This window comes from Epinephelus moara, chromosome 12 (assembly GCF_006386435.1).
Source record: "Epinephelus moara isolate mb chromosome 12, YSFRI_EMoa_1.0, whole genome shotgun sequence".
Classification (NCBI taxonomy): domain Eukaryota; kingdom Metazoa; phylum Chordata; class Actinopteri; order Perciformes; family Serranidae; genus Epinephelus; species Epinephelus moara.
In genome coordinates, this window is record NC_065517.1 from 37,891,876 (window position 1) to 37,913,101 (window position 21,226).

Here is a 21,226-nt window from a genome sequence, read left to right on the forward strand (position 1 = left end):
GTCCGTTCTGGATTGTGCACAAGTGACTCACAAACGTGTCAAGTTTGTAAAAAACACTGAATAACAGACAGCTACTTAACAAAGACCGTAAACTAGCTGGATGACACGTCGAAACGCAAGTATGATGCTGAATATTTTTAACTGTGTGGACCTTGAACTAATGACTAAGGACAAATCTGGATCCCATGACTGGACCAGTTGGGAACCACTGGGCTGTTAGATGTAATTTCGACATTATGAGGATCATTTTATACACAGTCAAGCCATAAAATGGGTTTTGAGTGGGTCTTGTTTCTTAAAAAAATAACACAAACACAAAATCAACAGTTACTGGATTAGTTGGTGATTAATGCAGTGAACTAAGGGATTAATCATTTTAACTCTATTGTTTATCAAATGCAACGTCAGGGGCAGTGTCTGTTGCAAAGTGGTCACTAAAACACAATGATATTCTAGGTCCGTTTAATTATTTGATTGTGTGGTGTTCTTATTTCTACAGATAGGCAATAAAGTCTAGATGATGTGACTTTATGACACACTTTATGATCATTTAACACGACCCCATTAGGAGCATGTGTACTCTTTGAATCACTCATGGTAAACATCTGACTTTGATGTCAGATCTTTTGAGTCAGTCTCTCAAGACTTTTTGTACCAGTGTTGTCTTCATACGAAGACACAATCATCAGGCAGGGAAATCCATTGACAGTAGCCTCTGTAGAACAGAATGCAGCCCAGGCTTTCATCATTGTGAATCTCTTGTCAGTAGCTTGGAAAAAACCACCTTAATCCAGACACAACACACAAGATTGTTCTCTTTCAACTTTCAGCTTTTCTTTTGTGGAAAAATGTACAATGTTGTTTTTGCTCTCCTAACCTACGAGCACACACCTGCAGAGAACCCTGTTCTCCCAGGGGCTGTAGAAAATTTGATGTGGGAAGTAGAGGAAATCGGTAACTGAGGTGGAGGTAGATAAGGCAGGTTAAGAGAAGGCAGGTACACCAAAGTAATTCACACCTTTTTCACAAATTGATGACATTTTGACAACAGTGTGATGCTGGATTTTTCTTTTAATGCATAGCATGATGGCTTCATTGGGAATTTAAACTCCTAAAACTACAATTCAACCAAGTTGTACTTACCGAGCAATGCAGGAATTTAACCTGGTCGACTTCCACTCATGCTAGAGAGAAGTACTGGCCTAACTTTGGCTTAATCTCAATATAACCCTAACCCCTACCATTTAACCCTGAACGCTGTGTTTTGCACGTTCATGTCCAGTAACTTTATCCCCACCCCTCGCAGCTGCCATCTTTCTCAGCTCAGCTGCCTGTTTCACCAGTAGAGACTGACCTGGGTTGGTACATGCTGTGCACGCTGTGGGTGAAGTGAATAACATTGATCATCCTGTTACAGTGAAATGTTCTGCTGGGAAAACTTTGGTCCTGGCATTCATGTAACTGCTACTTGACGCGCTCCACCCATCCAAACACTGTTGAAGAGCAAGTAAACCCCCTCATGGCAATGACACTTATCGATGGCAGTGTCCCACCAGCAGGACAGTGCACTCTGCCACATCACAGTAACTGCTCAGGAATGACCTGAGAAATGGGACAAAGAGCTCAAGGCGTCGACCTGGCCTCCAAACACCCCAGATCCCAATCTGATCAAATATTTGAGGGACTTGCTGGTACTCCAGAGGTAACCCCGATCCACGGTGGGTCCTCCTAGGACTGGACTTGGCTCTGACATGTCAAGGCTTGGACTCAGGACCTCTGGAGGGTGTCCTTTGGTGTCTGACACCAGGGCGTGAGCATCAGATCTTTTGAGTCCTTTGGGTTGTGAGGTGGGGTACAAGCATGTCCCAAAGATTGAGATTTGAGATTTGGGGAATTTGGAGGCCAGGTCGACACGTTGAGCTCTTTGTCATGTTCCTCAGGTCATTCCTGAGCAGTTTTGTGGTGTGGTGTGGTGTGGCGCGTTGTCCTGCTGGGGGGCCACTGCTACTGGGGAGTGCTGTAGCCATGAGGNGGTCGACACGTTGAGCTCTTTGTCATGTTCCTCAGGTCATTCCTGAGCAGTTTTGTGGTGTGGTGTGGTGTTGTGTGGCGCGTTGTCCTGCTGGGGGGCCACTGCTACTGGGGAGTGCTGTAGCCATGAGGGGGGGACCTGGTCTGCACTGGTGTTTAGGTGGGTGGAGCGTGTCAGGTGGCATCCACATGAATATCAGAACGCGAGGTTTCCCAGAAAAACATTGCACTGTAACAAGATGATCAAAGTTGTTCACTTCACCTGTCAGTGGTTTTAATGTTTTTGCTGATCAGTGTATACCACTGTGATAATATCATTATTGCCATAGTTATATCTGCTTATTGAAATGCCATCAATGGCTACTGATGACTTATCAGGGTCTTGAAGGGTTGTCCCATTTCATAGCAGAAGATTTAAACCACTTCCCTTTGAAACTCTGTTCAGAAAGGCAAAGGGGCACTCAAAAACGGGAGGTGGGGTAAAAACTGGAAATGGGATTTGTTACAGAGTAAGGTTAGTGAGACAAAGGGAAGGGGCTGCAGAGACGAGTTACATTGTTTGCTGTGCTTTTGGGATGACAAGGTGATAGGCCTTGAGGCAGAAAGACTCAAGATCACACAGGTGCAAGGCATCAAGGCGGCAGAGAGCTTATTTGTGTGTTGGTGGTGTGTGGGTGTGCGCTGCGACACGACAACAGACAGGTGTTAAAAGCATAGACGTGTCTGAACAGGAGCTGTTTCTGATGAGCTGAAGCTTTCAGGGATTTTTTTTTTTTAACTGGTGACTTTTTATTCAGTCACGTCAACTTATATTTCCATACTGTCATTGGGTTCTTCAGCTCGTGTGAAGATATAATAAAGTGCTAAGTGCTTAATTTATGTGTTAATTGGAGTTGTAAGGGAAGATAAAATCACATGCAGTCAGAATAGCATCAGTCCTCTGACCTTTTAAATCTATTTTGAATAAATGGCAAGATATGTTGGGTATAGTTTTTTTTATTATATCTTGATTATCAAATCAACAGTTGGCCATAATTCGCTCCAAGTTTTCATTAGCAGAGGACTTTTAACACCAGTTTAACTTTTTATGTTTGTGGGCATGAGAGAATTAAAAACCACTTCGATTATGAGAAGTTGGTTGTGAATTCAGTGTCATTTTACAGCCAACAACAGTGTGCATGAACAAAACATGAAGGTTGACTTTTCAGTCAAGGGCATTTCTAAGAGGAATTTCTTAAAAAAAAAGGAGATAATAAATACAGCAACACAGAAATGGCCTTTTTTACACAGCTACTGAATCAGCTAAGCATTTTAAACTTGGTGATTGTTAGGGCTGTAACTATCTGTTATTTTCTCGATTAACCTTTTGGTCTCTAAAATACTATTAAATAGTAAAAAATCAAAAACCATAATTTTCAACCAGATGCATTCAGTTTGCTTGTTGGATCCAACTTAAAGTCTAAAACCCAAAGGTGCGCAACAAGAAAATATAAAAGAAAGAGTATTTGTCGATGTCCTTGTATGTCATGACTAAATTGTAATGTCAATCAATGTGAATGAAAAATATTGCCAACAAAAATAACGACAACATTTCAGTTCATTATGCCCTGTTGAGTAAAGATGAAACGAAACAGTACCCATTTTCCATCCATCCATCCATCCATTCATTTTCTAACCACTTATCCTCTCGAGGGTTGCGGGGGGGCTGGAGCCTATCCCAGCTGACATTGGGTGAGAGGTGGGGTACACCAGCCAGACTATTGCAGGGCTGACACATAGAGACAGACAACCATTCACACTCACATTCACACCTACGGACAATTTAGAGTCACCAATTAACCTGCATGTCTTTGGACTGTGGGAGGAAGCTGGAGCACCTGGAGAGAAAACCCACGCTCACACGGGGACAACATGCAAACTCCGCACGGAAGGGCTCCCCCACCCGGGATTGAACATGAACCCTCTTGCTGTGAGGCGACAGTGCTAACCACCACACCACCGTGCCGCCTTCAGTGAACATTGTTGCATTAAGTGTGTGCCATTGGCAGCTACCTTTGTGTCTACAGCTGCCTGTAGTGCTCACTCTGTGGCAAAGTCTAGGGACTAAAATGTTCCTAGAAGTACACTGCACACTGACTGACAAAACAAATGAACAAACATAAAAAAAGACTGCTCAACTTGAAGCAATCTCAGTGAACTGAGAGGTCTCCAACTAATGATCTGAATCTCCGACTCTCAGGGGGCGGTCCTACTGCTATGTGCGTGCATCAAATTGGACCCCTTGACAAGCTTCTGCCAGGCTAAGACAGATGACAGTTTACACACTTATATAACCTATGATTTACTAAATTGGAGTTCTGTTGGGTGACACATGACGCCAAATTTAGCAGAAGACCTCAGTAATATAAAGTAGTGGTTAGCATTGTCGCCTCAAGGCAAGAGTTCCTGGTTCGAACCCAGCGTGGGTGAGCCCTTCTGTGCAGATTTTGCATGCTCTCCCTGTGTCAGAGTGGGTTTCCTCCTGGTATTCGGCTGTCTCCCACAGTCCAAAGACATGCAGATTAATTGGTGACTCTTACTTGTGAATGGTTACGGAAAATGAATAAATTATTTTAATATCATATTTTTATTATTCTAATAGGAGTATGGTAAGTCAGTGACACATTCTCAGACTAGATGACTAAATATATAGTTGAAGGTATGCCTTCCTCTCAGGAGAAATATCTTTAAGCAAAATCTATTGTAGTATCATGAAACTGTCTGATTAAATTATGATTGAAATGAAACTGAAATTAAAAATGAGTTCCACTGGCTTAACCTTGACTAAAACTAAAATAAAAAAGACTTAAATGTGACTTAAAATCCGCTAAAATGTTCAGTAAGCGACTAAACTTTAAACCTGTCAAAATGAACACTTAAGCCCTATTCGCACGGGATTATTATTACCTGGGGACGTCTGGTAATTTGTCGTCTGTATTTTACTCGAATTTACTGATATTACCGCCCGGATATGATGACAGTATCACCAGGACAACGTAATTTGTGCTTTCCAAAACCCTTATGCATCACTGTTAAAAGCTTATGTTGTAACAATGCTATTGTCTCGTTAGGTTTAGGCACAAAAACCACTTGGTTAGGTTTATGGAAAGCTTATGGTTTGTGTTAAAATGATCACTTTTAACGTGGTATGTGTTAGTCGTCATGGCAACAGTAAATAAAATGACAAAGCAGCAACGGGACTTCAGAACAGTGGGCAGTTGTTGTCGGGAAATTTTGCTCTTCTGACGGATCTGAGCTTAATGTTTCTGCGAATGGGTCTCCATACTGTGTACCGAGATGATGAGACTCCTGCATTTGCACCTAAAATGCTGTCAAAACTGTCATTTATAATTTTCACCACAGCCTCCATAATTCAACCAGAAAAGAGGTAGAAAAAAGGCATGCAATAAAAACAACAACTAAAATACCCCCAATCACTGAGATGCAGATTCGCACGGGACTAGTATTATCACGGGATGTCTGTGTTTGGCGAAATATAGTAGGTAATTTGCGGTGGAATTTTTACTTTACAAATTACAGACATGGCGCATTCGCACGGGATGAAGATCACAGACATCCTCCGCAGTTATTACAAATTACCAGAGGTCCCCAGGTAATACTAATCCCGTGCGAATAGGGCTTTACTCATATTTTCAGCGGATTTCTAAAATTCTTTATTTAAAAATGACAGAAATAAATGACAACATTTAATCAGTTGATCAACAAATAATCTCAGCCTCAATGATCATTATATCTGGGCCCCACGTTTTTTGTCTCGGCTACAGAAAGACTTTAGAAAGTATCACAAATAGTTTCCAGTGATTGACATTCAAAACACTACAGCACTTTATATTTGAGTACCTGTTAGCTAAAAAAGCAGATTATATTGTCTGCTAATAGTTGATATAATGTTGGTGTGAGATGCAAAAGTTCCGTCCTGGAAAAGTTTACCTCCCTTCAGAAGAGTAAAGTTGCTTTTTACTGTAAAGTTTATCACTTTTGTTGCAGATGTTAAAATTGGTATCTTGTTGTGGCGTCTGTCGCAATGACTCAGCCATTCAGATGAGAGAACACGCGCAGTGTAACATCTTCAAGGCATTAATCATGGTCTATCGCAGGCTAATATCCATCTCTCTTCCTCCGGCTCTGTTCAGATTTAGTCAGTGTCAAACTCTGCTGTTTTCACGCTGAGAAAAATCGCCTGTCTCATTCCAGCACAGCTTTGCTTCATTTTACATCATTTATCATGGTGAAAGCTGTTGTTTGCTGTGGGAAATTTCCAAGTAATATTGAAATCCATGGCGCACAGATGCTTTATGCACACATCTGAGTTGTTGCAGTGTTGGTTGTGGCTAAGCAGCGTGTGTTTATGTGTGTGTTGCAGGAGATGGAGGAGAGAATCCAGCATTTTGATACATTCCTGTGAGACGGAGAGAAGACCTTATCAGGTAGATCCTGAACAGCCTGGGACCACAAAGACACACACAGACTGAGTGAGACAGAGACAGAGAGTGGAGGAGCTTCTGAGTCCAGCCCTCAATAACACACACAGAAAATCCAGCACCCTCTTCTTGCTGGGTTGGGGACACAACGAGGACGACGTTGAGGACATTCAATGGTGCTATCGTCTCAGGAACCTGGCCAGATCCAGACCCATTCTACACAACCAAACTCCTGGAGGTGTGTCAGTCACACACGCACTCACACACACCGACGGTGACGGGCAACCCTGGTGCTACTCGGGTGCTATCCTAACTTTCATCCATGCTGCTCTTGGGATTACTTCTTAACTTGGATGACTAGCAAAACCAACAGATCGGGTGATGTCATATCGCAACCTGCAAGCCGCGCATAGTACACACTCACACATGCCCTGAAACTTGGGTATGCAAGTTTATCTACACACCCAGAAAATGCACACACACACTCACCCAGATCACCACCAGCAGAAGTGTGAATGCAGAGTGCCGAGAGGAGATGAGGACAGATAATGTTCTGAATCACTGAACCACGTTGCTGAGCCCATCTTCCCCCCTCGAGTGGAATGCTTCGTCATAGGCCAGTTATTACCACGCTATTATGCGGCTCATTTTTTCTGCCATTTAAGCTACTTGATTAATTCAATATCTGAGCCGCCGTCAAGGATACTCACCCAGAACAATAGTTTACAAAGAAGTTTTCAGTGTGAACACAAACTCGTCGAGGTTAGCACAGCAGGACTAGAACCGATTATGTCCTCTTCAACGCAGCAGTCGTCGGGGGTGGAGAGCCCCCTCAGCGTTTGTCTCAGAGTTACTGGTGAACAAGCTTGTAGGTCAGCTGTACAACCACTCCGCTCATAGACCACCTCTGGCGTTCACAGTCTTAGCAGATTGTCATGTCCTAAGTAGTTTGTGTGGTAGCTGAACCCCCCTCCTCCTCACTGCATTCACAGTCTGAATGTTTTCCCTCCCGCTCAAGCTGTGCCCGCCAGTTGATTTTCCTAGCAACACCCCGGCTGAGGAACTGGAAGCAGTACAAATTGGAATGCGTCAAAGAGTTTGCACTGCCTAGTGTGTGCCTTATTTAAAACCTCACATGAAACTCTGATATATTTAGCAGGATTTTTTATTTACTACTTGTGACAATGAACAGGCTCCAAGTTGGGGGTGGGTCCTAACCACTGAGGTCACAGTGACCTTGAAGCAAAAATACATATATTTACATGTTATTAGGTCGTTTTAAAACATATCTTGACTAAACATCTCCAACCTGGGCCAAAAAAAAAACATTTTAAATCTGAGGAATACAAAAAGTATGGAAGCAGATAAGAGACAAAAATATTTTAAAAGCAACTGAAAACTTTATATTGAAATTTTAACACTAACACTGAAATATTTTACTTTGAAAACCAAGTGTCTGAATTTATCAGTTTTAGGGATATCAGTACTTAATCATTAATCGGTTTGTAGCTGAGAATATTTTTGACTGGTTGTGCATACTGCTCTGTAGATTAATGTTTTTATATTCTTCAGTTGACTGTATTGCGCACCACCCAGCTCTGGTGGAAGCTAACGTTAGCTAACGGCACTGCTCATTAGGTGATTACTGCTTGTAACACCATTCTGACCCAACAGCATTGCTGTGGAAACACTCCGCCAGGTTGCCACGGTGATTTTGAGCCGCAAACCTCCTACAGCATTAATAACGACTGTTAGCTTTGTTAATACTGTTTGCAGTGTCAGCACGGTTAATGGTGCCAACATAGTTAACAGTCCTAAAGAGGTTTTGCCACTCAAAATGAACCCGCTTAGATTGGAAGGTGGCCACCATTTACTGCAGCAATGGCGTTGCAAGTGGTAATGGCTAAATGAGTGATGCTGCTAGCAAAGTCCCACATGTCCCATTTCGTTTGTCCAGTTTAAAGTGGACAAGGCTAACGTTAGCTAACAGGTGGACACTGGAGGGTGGGTGTTGGGCACTGTTTCAGCATGTTAATGCATCAAGGCAGTAGTCGGTCAGTAGAGCAAACCAAAAATAAAATGAGAAGCGGGATATTTACAATACAAAACATTTAAATTTTTACAACCTTTCAATATATAGTGCTCTGAGATGTGATGCTAAAGCTCAATGAGTAGATGGAGTGCTAGACTACAAGAAAAGGCCTTTTGTATTTCATATCATTTGTATTTATTTATTTATTTATTTTCTTAAAAAGCAACTGCTTTCTTACTGGGTTTTTTGTACCATCTCTTTAAAAATGAAAACATGAATTTCTTGATTTGCAATTTCAAAAGCTGAATTTGAATTTATACTTTTATAGTGTTCTTAAATTAAGATCCAAAAATTCAAGTTTCAGGAAAAAAAACCCCAATACAAAAGTCAAGGAGTCAAGAAATCCTTTAAAAAAAAAAAAAAAAATGTAAAAAAAAAAAAAAAAAAAAAGATTTTTTTTAAATTGAGGAACGTAAAAAAAAAAAAAATACATATTCAAATTTAGCTTTTCAAAATGCAAATCAAGAATTGTTATGTTTTGATTTTAAATACATGAATTAAAAAAAAAAAATTATCCCAAAATCAAAGTTTCAGAACTTCATAGATTCATGTTGGTCAAATTTGAATGCTCAAATTCAGATCCAAAATTCAAGTCAAAAATCTATATATTTTTTTAACTCTGAAAGTTGAATTTTTGGATCTGACCTCAAAAACATTGAAAACATATTTATTCAAATTAAGCTTTTGTAATTGCAAATCAAGAAATTTTGTATTGTCATCTCAAAGAAGTGATGCAGGACATAAAAATTCAGATATATGGTTTTCAAATTAAAATATTTCAATGCTCTGAATTAAGTAGTGTTTAAATTTGAATGTAAAAAGACGTAAAGCTGTTAAAATACTTTGGTCTCTTATTAGCTTCCATATAAAGTTTTTGATAACACTTACCTTCTGTGGCTGTGTCAGTGTGCGGCCAGATACGTCTAAAGCACTTGAAATGTTTAAATGTATTCATGCCCCGTTTAAACCCAGAGCTGTTTGGGAGGTCAGTCTCCACCTGAGCGGACAGCAGGTGTACGGAGAGGTTGACAACACCAGCTTTTCTTCAGTTTTCGATATGCAAAAATAAATTAGGAGTCAAAACGATTTACCGTGCCAAGTGTTATCCCGCTCCCTAAAAAAAAAGGTGCTGACACAATGGTGCCTGTTCACAGGAATTCTGCTTCAACTATGAAAATGTTCTACGAGATGGTCATGACAACCTGCGTGTTATGTTTGTATTTGATGATTATTTTTTACGTTTGTTTTTCTACAAGATGCTTTGCTTGAGTTGTTTTTGCATTGGTTGTGAATCCACAATGAACAAGGCCATTCTAGGCAGTGCCCGTCACTAAGGTGTATAAAGCATTACATGATTTTTTTTTCTCCTTTTACATATGTGTACTGACTTTATGGATTTATTTCATGTTTTTCTCGACATCAAACGAGAGAAGCTGGACTCTCACATAGTATGTTTTCTGACTGCAGTAAATGAAGGTATATTTGCTGAAGCTTTATAAGGTTCTCATGGCATTGTTGTGGGTTTTTTTTTTTTTTTTGGGAGATGCCATATTTTGAGCAGGTGTAGGCTGGAGAAGGCCCCTTCTTTCTCTCAAAGCACTCTTGTCCGATCCTCAAACCCCCCCGCCCTCGGTGCAACTCTGATCCCAGCTCACCTCTGCCTTTTTCTCGGATTCTAGGTGACACAAGCAAAGACCATATGCAAACTGGCAATGACAGGTTAGCACTTGGACTACTGCAGAGAGAAAAACCAACGCTACCTCAGCTTAATTTATTTTAATGCGAAAACTGTTTACTGGGTACAAAAACAGTATTTTTTTTCCTCCCCTCCGAAATACTGTTGCAACATCTACAGTACCATCAAAGGTACCAGATCAGTGAAACCACGGCTGCTGCAGTAATCCAAGAGTTGTTTAAATCTCTCCGATTGTTATGTATGTTTGCATTTGAGCCAGATGATGATTGCATACATTTTAAGCATATTTCATGGACTGTATATTTAATGCTTTAGTTTCAGGTTTTTTTTCTTAATTTCTACTGTACCATGACTGAGATTTCCTAGAACTGCTCCACTTTGATATTTTCACCCCCCCATACCTTCGTAGAAGCTACAGAGAGCATTTTCTGCCTCTTTATACACATCCATCCTTTTTTTTTTTCAAATTGAGCTTTTTTTGCAGTTTCATCTCATGATTCTGATTATTTATTATTAAACACGTTTTACACCTAATATTCAGTCAATTGTCTTTTTGTACGTTTGAAATTTAACGAATCGCGCGTCCGTTTTAACAATTTTTGCTGAATTGCGTAGCGTTTGTGTAGCAGGTTTATTTGGCGTGTGCGGGGGAATAAAGGGTTTACAGGTCTCTCAGGTTCAACACGCGACAACATGCCCTTTCAACTTTTTTTATTTATTTGATTGTTCTGGTGTTTTCTTCGTTAAAAGTGGTTACAGACTGTGGCATACTGGAAGAGACTAACATTAGGACGGAAGTGATATTTAAAACGTAGTGTCTGTGTAGGTACATCCCAGGAAGACAAACAGGACCAGATTTAACCTTCTTCTAATGTTGTTCACTTTGTCTCCACTTTCTGCCAAAAGAGTTATTTTTTATGAATTTTAGAAACACTTATGGAAATAAATATGGGTAGTTAAATGTCATACATTGTGATCTTCCTTTCTTATTATAAATTGTAGCCAGTTTGGACTAACAACCAATTTTTGTCTGGTAGTTGAGACTACTTAGTCCAGTATGCAGAAGGGAAAGGGTTTGTTCTATCCTCAATTGCTTTGTTCTTCCCTATTTTTTCACGGTTAATTTTAGTCGAGACTTTCCATAGCTTTGTCAGTTCTGTTCGTTTGTGTATTTAACACATCTGTTCGCAATTGTTACTTTAGTGTAAGTTATATTTGAAATGAAACATTTACTGTATTTCTCAAATAAAACTGCTGTGATATACTTGAATAAAAGGTGCAAACTGTATATTTCAAGTGTTGAATTTTCTTACTCTAAATTCATACAAATGGGAATTTAGACGCCAATTAATTGCATCTTCTTTCCAAGGGGAATTTATATGCAAAAATGTACTTTGTTAGGTAGTGAACAAGAAACTTAGCCGACCTTCATCGATTGAGCGCTTTTGTATGTAACTTTCAGGAAATTTTATTAATGACACCGTTGGCCGTTAAGTTAGCAGTCAGCATCCTCTTAAGCAAGTGGCTAAAACAGTGACGTAACATACACGAGACCTGCATCCTGTTGATAAAATGCTGTCATAGCAGTCATGTCAAGAATAATGTTCTTATCTGTGATGTTCATATGTGTCATTTGGACCATTGGGTCCATGATACAAACCAGTTTGCCATTTGCAGATTTTTGGCTAACGTGACAGAGCAACCAACGCAAGATCCATGCTGCGTAGCTACAGCTAGCTGTTGGCTGATTAACATTAGCTTAGGTTACAGATAGCTTGTTAGCCACCCTGCTTTGCTTTGCCCTTAGCTAGTAGAAAAGCAATCATTACACACCTTTGCTTTGTACCGTCACGTTATTTATTATTGGCTAAATCAACACTGTTTGTCATAGTAGCATTTTTCAAATTGCATACTTCTGTTTGTACACCTCAAAGTAGTAAACTATGTGCACTACGTACTTCTTGTGTGGTCCACTAATTTCAGCGGGGTGGTTGTTTTGCACTCACCAGACTTCCTTTTTCTTTTTTTAGTTGATGTTAGCCAACTCTGTATCTTAGCTAACGTTAGCTAGCGTTGCACACTGTTGGCGCTGTAGTGCTACTGAAAAAGATTCCAGGCAATTGCTAGTGCGAATAATGACACATCCTCAGGATTTTCCGAGAACATCACATAGAAATCAGCCAACAGGCAGCCAGTAAAGTTGGTGAAGGTCTAATTTTTAAGTTACATTAGAATCCGTTCACTCAGTGGAACATTAATACAAAGGCTGGGCAATATTTTTCAGTTATCTCGATATACGGTATATATCTTGATATTTTTAAGTGTCCTCAAAAGCACTTCATTAATGCTAGGAGTGGGAGACAAAATTGAACGTAACATTTCTGACCATATACCTGTTTAATGCAAGAAAGTTGTATGGATGACTATGGTTTTGTTTTAAAAAAAAAAGTCAACACAATGAGATTTTTTATCAGTAATCATCAATAATGTGGAAATAACAACTAAGTAGGTTAAAGCAAGCGTTGACACAAATAAGTCTGTTAGTTGATAAATTTGTATCACTTTACTCTGATGCAGCCTTTGAAACGAGGGGAAAAACCCCATTTATGCCATTTCACAATATGATATCCAAAATCTAAGATGATATATAGTCTCATATCTCGATAACTGTATAATATCTTCATATTGCCCAGCCCTAATTAATCCATATTAGAAGTTACAGATAACCTTTAACTTTACCACAGTCTTGATTCATTGATACAGGACAGCAAAAAAAGACTCGACAACGTGTTCATGTTCTGGTATATGTATTAGGTTTCAATAATAACAATTGTTAATTTCTCCTTTTTGGGTACAGATTTACAGACATACCATTTTGAATCCAACCTATCAGTTTTTTTTTCTAAAAACATTTATACAGAATTGCCTTCAGGTTTTTAAAATATACATATTTCCTTCCTGTATTTACAGAATACCAACCCAGAATCATCTGTGGGTTGCGATGACACACGTTGTATAAAACAAAAAGAAGGTGGGGGGAGGGATACAGATGAGAGACATAAAACATGGATCAACAGATAACTATGATAACAGTCACAGGTGATTATTGTGCTTTTTTTCCGGAGGAACTGTCCCAAGTTAAACATCTGATCGGAGGTCAGCGGAAGGAGGAATTCCCTCTCTCTCTAAAAGTAGTGCTGTCTTTGTCCCAGAGCGCGAGAGAGTGTGAATCAATCACCCTGCAGATGATATCTCCATCAGGCTGGAGTTTCACAAGAACAAAGAAAGAAAAATAAAGATTTTCTCTTTTTAAACCCTACCTGACAGAGATTTTATAGATTTTCCTACGTTTAGCGAGTCGTTTAAAGAACCGGGTTACACAGAGTTCACAATCTGTTTTTTAAATCACCTCATAAATCCACACTCACTGAAGGAATTCAGTTTCCTGACACGGTGGAGAGAGAAGAAACTCGTCACACGCACTGATAAAGAGGAAAACAGTCAGTTGATTCCTTTCTTTTACTTCTCCTCCTGTCCTGTAGATGTCACTACTGAAAAACGTTCGTACGCCACGAAGAAGCTGTTCTCTAATGGATGACTGGAAAAACCTGTCAAACAGAATTCTCAAAAAGGGACAAAAGTCTGAACCTGCGATGGCTTTCACTGCGCTGAGTCAGAGTAGAGTAAAGAAACAAGGAGGTGGTGAGTTTACAGACATCTGGAAAAGACAGAACTGAAACAAAGATGACTATCGATAAACCAAGTAATTTACTAAGAGGGTCCCTGTGCCTGTTGGATGAGAGGATGAACTACTACCATGACACATACAGTACTGGAGGTTAGGCGTCGTCACCTGACATGGCTGAGTAGTTGAACATGAGTACATTCTGCACAGGGCTTTTTTGGGTGGTGGGACAGGTAACAAGAGTGGATGGATGCTGGCGTCAAGTCCAGAGGTCGCCGACCGGCTGGCCCCGGCCCTAAAGCTGCCGTCGCACATCGTCCCACAACTGGAGCTCAGCTGGTGTTTGCCGTCAACCCAGTGTGATGGGGTGGGAGCCGCCCTCAGCCGCTCTGAATGTACTTCTTGATGACCACGCAGCCGTGTCTGAAGAGCGGGCAGGGCAGTGACTGCAGCAGCGTCCAAGTGTTGGTGCAAGGGTCGAAGGTCTCCATGTTGCCGAGGGCCGGACCCTCGCTGCTCACGATGCCTCCTGTGGCGTAGATCTTCCCGTCCAGGATCACAGCGCTGCACAGGTACACAAAGATTTCTGTTTAGTTTGCTTTTAATAAGTTAGAATTTTACATATGTTTTTAGATCGATATCCTCTTAGATTTTGGATATCGTGACATTGTGAGTTGTCTATTCCTGGTAAAGAAAACAACATCAATGTCTCTTTCCAGAAATCATGACCCGGTTACTCCAGATAATCCACAGACCTTGTTGTGAGCAATTTCATGTACCAACTATTTTCTTTCTACTCAACTTCACCCGCCAACTGTATCACTGAGCAGAACTAAGTACACATCTACTTCTAGCTCACCTAGCACCATCTAGCTAATTTTACAGCTCAGTCGAGGAGGACGCCATTAATGTTAATATCTCACTGTGTCAGGACCATAGATGTAGAAACATAGATGCCTAATCAGCCGCTGGATTGTATGTCAATGGTGCCACCATATTGGAGTGAGTAAGACTTGCCTGTAAACAAATGTTAGTAAAAAGGGAAGCTGCAGTTCTACAACTCTTACATTCCCCAAACAATTGCAATGAATTGTTTTTATATCCATGAGTTTATGATCTGCAACCAGTGGGGAAAAAAGTTTTGTCTCTAGGTAATTATAATCTCAGTATTTATGTAACTGCAGCTGGACACTCAAAAGATGAGTGTTTGTTAGAATTACATGAACTGAATTACTTGCATGGTGTTAAAGAAATTAATCGTCATAAGGAATTTAAAAAAAAAAACAACAACCTCAAACTTGTAATGCATGGATTTGGCTTATTTTCCTTGGGTAAATACTTGTGGGGACGTCCCTGTAGCTAGCAACTAGCATTCGTACTAGCTAGCAAATATCAACCCCTTGATCATAACTAAATATTAAAACTCTAACCACTGATCATTTTGGAAAGTCCACTGCAAGAAAACATGTTCTTTTTTGTTTGATATAATGCATGTTCAGATTGGTTCTCCTCTGCTAGCAGGAATGATCCTGGGAAAACAAAGGCTCGCTAACGTTAGCACACTAGCTATGTTAGCTTTAGCTTATAGCTGGCAGCCAGAAACAACCATCTCTCCATTGTCTGATTATCTAAGCAAAGAACATGAATTCTTGTGGTGGTCTTTCTAAAATGAGCAGTGGTGAAACATGAAGATATGCTGTTGAAATTAAGGAGATGATTATATTAAATATTTACGTCTATTCAAGCATTAACTAAGGAAAACAGGCCAAATACAGGTGTATCAATTTGAGTTTTATAAGTCTCTGTGACGATGAATTCCACCACATAATATTAACGTTCATTAACACACACACATGTTCTTAAGAATCCAGCAGTGGTTATGGCCTAGCTATTGAGAGTCTAATTAACCAAAGACAAAACTTTTTTCTGATTACATTTAGATCATGAATCCATGAATATTAAAACTCATCTCATTGAAATCAGTTGAGAAACATCAGTGTTATCATGCCTTTAATCCAGAAAAAAATGTACCATTTATTTATTTAACCTTTATTTAACCAGGAAGTCCCATTGAGATTAAAAATCTCTTTTACAAGAGAGACCTGGTCGAGGTAGCAGCCAATCAGAACACATTTAAAATGCAACAAATACAACATTTAACACAAAAATCCACAATAATACAACTATTTAAACACAGTGGCCTCTCAAGAGAAGAAGCACGTCTCTGTCACCAGTTACTTTATGATACCCTTAAATTCATCAATGGATAACTGTTTCTAATTTTGAAGCTTTTTGAGGATTGTTCCATACCCAAGGTGCACAGTAGGAGAATGTAGTTTTCCTCAGATCTGTTAAAGCCTGGGGTTCAATAAAATGCAATATGGCGGCAACAGGCTGACACAATCAATGCAGAATTGTACGTATATATATGTGTGTGTGGTCATGAGCACAAGCCTCTCGTCCATGAGTAGATTTACGCTCACTTCTGCACAGTGATAAAGTTGGTGGGTGTAGTTCAGTAGAAGACAATAGTTCCTACACAACAAGGTCTGTGGATTATCTTCAGTAACCAGGTCATGATTTCTGGAAAGAGACGTTGCTGTTCAATTTTTCAAATGCATTTTTGCCGAGTGCAATCTAGTTACATTATTTTGGAGAGAAGGTAGACATCTCTACGGCTGATATCTCCCAGACTCAGCGACTCACACCAAAACAACGTAGATTGAAAAACAGCACTACAGGTAAGAGGAAAATATATATGTTTTTGATTCTGGGGTGAACTGTCCTTTTATTAACTGTTGCCTCTCTTACAGCTGTGTCAGAGCTCCATTGTATTCCTGCTGCTGCTGCTTCCCATTGAAAACACTGACTGACTGTTAGGAACAAATAATAATGAGCGATAATCAGTGTCAGGAAGATAAGTAGGTGAAAGCAAGTGTGCGCTAATGTGGCTGTGATGTGAGATATCTATGACTCATAGCAGGGGGAATATTGCTCTTATTGTCAATCGGGATCAGGCAACAAAGCCAGTTAGGAGACAACATCTCCATAAACGTGCTGATTGCTGCGCCAGGGGCCACGCCTCAAATTGTCTCACATCACTCACACGTGCTCTCGACATGCCCAACAAGGCTACTTTGCAAGGTAGGAGTAGAAAAAACACACAGACATTACAGTACCTCTTGAGGGCGAGAGAGAAAACTAATGAAAAAGCAAATATCTCTACAAATGTGCTCATTTGATATGAGAAACAGAAACAGGAGTTTGTGTGCGGAGAGGATTAAAACTTGGGCTGTAAGCTGATTAGGGCTTTGTACTCCTATTGGGGTTTGGAACGATCTGCATTTACATAAGGTGCACGCTCAGATACACACACACACACACACACACACACACACACACACACACACACACACAGTGAGCAACATGCAGTCCTATTGCACAAATTCACAACACTGTTGGGAACGAAACAGATTATTACATAAAGCCTAAATCTACTCAGAGAGGAAGCACAGCTGATCCGAAATGGAGAGAGCGCGGGGCAAAGCCTTGGAGCTGCTCTTCCTGATAAACAGAGGGGAGGTGTGGGCCCTGCAGAGGGCCGGACGCAGCGAGGGGAGAATATCAGCTCTCCTGCACGATGACCTGCTAGACTTCATCTTGTGTGCAGGAGCATGCACTGTAGATAGTGCTGTTGCTGAGTGTGTCTCTCTTTTGGCAGCTCTGTGTGTTTGTTGTTCTGCCCCCTTCCTTCCCCACATCTCCTCCTCTCTCGTGTCAGACTTAGTTAAATGTAGCAGAACAGCTGCCTGGCGTGTGCTGGTGCAGCTTATCAATAACTCTGACAACATGATTTATGTTATACATTCTACACATAAGATCACTGCCTGTAATTGCTTCCCAAATGTATTTCGCGCATGATTCTTTCTTTCTCAGCCTCTGCAAAAAAAAAAAAAAAAGAGGGCTGGAAAAGAGTGGGTTCATTATCCAGCAAACTGCACACCTCAGTGGCTCGAGCTGCCTGGGATATTAGGATGTGATTTTACTGTTTGTAATTTTCATTTATCTCCCTTTATCAGCCATTTTGTGTCCACAGGTGGATAAGTTACAGGTGTCAGGGAACAGTAAGGATTGCCAAAATACACAGGGTAAGTAAAATGGCATGTCAGGGAATGAAAAAATGTCATAGTATGCTCTGCCACAGAATTTCACAAAAAATGTCCAAGTTAAGCATGGCATTAAGTGTCAAAGTGTAGTTTGCCTTAGAAAATGTCATGGTGTGGTATGTCAATGGAAAAATGTCATAGTGTACACTGCCACAAAATCTCATTAAAAAAGGTCATGGTTAAGCAAGCTTTTGAGTTTCATAGTATAGTTTGCCATAGAAAATGTCATAGTAAAGAAAAAAAAATCATATAGTATGTAAATAAAAAATCATGAAAAACGTGTCGTCCAAAATAATTAAAAACAGTCACAGTATAGCATGCCGTCCAAAATCCTGAAAAAAAGACATAGTATAGCATGTCGTCCAAGATCTTGAAAAAAAGTCACAGTATAGCATGTCGTCCGAAATCCTGAAAAAAAGTCACAGTATAGCATGTCGTCCAAAATCCTGAAAAAAGTCATAGTATGGGGCGTCGGTGGCTTAGTGGTAGAGCAAGCGCCCCATGTACAAGGCTGTTGCTGCAGCGACCTGGGTTTGAATCCAGCCTGTGGCCCTTTGCTGCATGTCTCTCCCTCTCTCTCTCCCCCCTTCACACTTCACTATCCTGTCAATTAAAGGCAAAAAATGTCCAAAAAAATATCTTTAAAAAAAAAAAAAGTCATAGTATAGCATGTCGTCCAAGATCTTGAAAAAAAGTCATAGTATAGCATGTCGTCCGAAATCCTGAAAAAAGTCATAGTATAGCATGACGTCTGAAATCCTGGAAAAAGTCATAGTATGGGGCGTCGGTGGCCCCATGTACAAGACTGTTGCTGCAGCGGCCCGGGTTTGAATCCAGCCTGTGGCCCTTTGCTGAATGTCTCTCCCTCTCTCTCTCTCCCCCCTTCACACTTCACTATCCTGTCAATTAAAGGCAAAAAATGTCCTAAAAAATATCTTTAAAAAAAAAAAAAAGTCATAGTATAGCATGTCGTCCAAAATCTTGAAAAAATGTCACTATGGTATGCCAGAAAAGGTCCCTCCTGTGTCTCTACTCTTTTGGGTGTGCTTGTGCTTTCTCCTCCCCTTGCAGGTAGTGGGGCTGGCAGTGCGCATCACAAGGAAGCTGGCTCACCGGGGCTGATCAGCTTGCAAGCCTACAAAGCTGGGTTGTTCAGTCTGCCTCCCTCTCTTGCAGCTTTCTCAGCTCCCTCATTGTTCTTTAGTTTGACTGATTTGATTTGTCTTTTCTTTCAGCATGCAACATCTCCATGCACCATTTTCTCACTGGAGACATGCCATGTGCCAGCCTGCTTCAAGACCGGGTTGTCACAACTCAAGGCCATCACTGACCCTCTCCTGGACCCCCTGCAGTTAGCCTACAGAGCCAACAGGTCTGTAGACGCTGTCAACATGGCCCTCCACTTCACCCTCCAGCATCTGGACTCCCCAGGAACCTACGCCAGGATCCTGTTTGTGGACTTCAGCTCTGCCTTAAATACAATCATCCCGGCTCTGCTACATGACAAGCTCTCCCAGCTGAGTGTGCCTGACTCCACCTGCAGGTGGATCACTGACTTCCTGTCTGACAGGAGGCAGCACGTGAAGCTGGGGAGACATGTCTCTGACACCCGGACTATCAACACTGGATCCGCCCAAGGCCGTGTTCTTTCTCCTCTGCTTTTCTCTCTGTACACCAACAGCTGCACCTCCAGTCATCAGTCCGTCAAGCTCCTGAAGTTCGCGGACGACACCATCCTCATTGGACTCATCTCTGACGGGGATGAGTCCGTCTTCAGGTGGGAGATTGACCAGCTGGTGAACTGGTGCAGGCTGAACAACCTGGAGCTCAACGCTCTTTAGACAGTGGAGATGGTTGTAGACTTCAGGAAGAACCCAGCCCCGCCCACCCCCATCACCCTATATGAGTCCCCAGTCAACACTGTGGAGTCATTCCGCTTCCTGGAGACCACCATCACCCAGGACCTCAGGTGGGAGCTGAACATCAGCTCCTTTATAAAGAAAGCACATCAGAGGATGTGTTTCCTGCGGCAGCTGAAGAAGTTCAACCTGCCAAAGACAATGATGGTGCACTTCTACTCTGCTATCATTGAGTCCATCCTCATCTCCTCCATCACCATCTGGTACGCTGCTGCCACTGCCAAGGACAAAAGCAGACTGCAGCGTATCATTTGCTCCGCCGAGAAGGTGATTGGCTGCAATCTGCCCTCCCTCCAGGACCTGCACGCCTCCAGGACTCTGAGGCGTGCAGGAAAGATTGTGGCTTATCCCTTCCCTACCTGGACACAAACTCTTTGAGACTCTCCCCTCTGGCAGGAGGCTGCGGTCCATCAGGACCAAAACCTCACGCCACAAAAACAGTTTCTTTGTATCTGCAGCTGGCCTCATCAACAAGACCAGAGACCCTCACCTACTCTGCCTCCCACCCCCCCTTTAACACACAGTCGGACATCTCTTCATTATCTTGGTCATTCACCTGTCATACACTGCATTCTGTTGATTTTGCACATCTGTTCTTTGCACAACTGTTATTTGTACACAACCCTATTCATGTTTACAGTGTACATATTATTTATATTATTATTATTATTATTATTGTTATTTGCATTCAGATTTTATATTTAATTGTTTATAGTATTTCCTTTTTATACGTATGCTTCTAATTACTCTATGTTTTTTATATTCTTTGTTATGCACCAATACACCAAACCAAATTCCTTGTATGTGAAAAGCTACTTGGCAATAAAACCAATTCTGATTCTGAATCTGATTCCACTCATGCTGGCACTTGCATACATCACTGATTTTACTGATTGTCCACATCTCATTAATTTGTTGTGTAAAATAACATTATTTAATAAATTGTTTCATTTGTGACCTCCAGCCTTTGTGTATTTTGCCTCCTTTTGCCTGGACCCGGAGCCAGTTCATGACAAAATGTCATAATCCATAAAAATGTCAGTCATTACGTCAAAATATTAAATTAAAAGATTATCATAGTATGATATGCCACAAAAAATCATTAAAAAATGCCATAGGAAAGTATGTCAAAAAATTTCGTAACAATGTCATAGTA

At 40.9% G+C, this 21,226-nt stretch overlaps 2 protein-coding genes across 3 annotated transcripts in view; both read left to right on the forward strand.

Moving 5' to 3' along the window:
• The window catches only part of atad2b (ATPase family AAA domain containing 2B), a 135,894-nt gene extending 124,306 nt beyond the window's left edge, over positions 1–11,588 (forward strand). For both annotated transcript variants that reach the window (XM_050058661.1, XM_050058662.1), the window contains exon 28: positions 6,455–11,588. In XM_050058661.1, the coding sequence (XP_049914618.1) occupies positions 6,455–6,496 (42 nt within the window). In that variant the 3' untranslated portion in view covers positions 6,497–11,588. The remainder of the gene's footprint in view (positions 1–6,454) is intronic.
• A 6,913-nt stretch (positions 11,589–18,501) lies between these two features.
• On the forward strand, positions 18,502–21,020 carry LOC126398998 (uncharacterized). Its single transcript, XM_050058698.1, has 2 exons — positions 18,502–18,569; positions 18,608–21,020. The coding sequence occupies exon 2, from the start codon at positions 19,141–19,143 to the stop codon at positions 19,990–19,992; it is 852 nt and encodes a 283-aa protein (XP_049914655.1). The 5' UTR covers positions 18,502–18,569; positions 18,608–19,140; the 3' UTR covers positions 19,993–21,020.
• Positions 21,021–21,226: the final 206 nt, after the last annotated feature.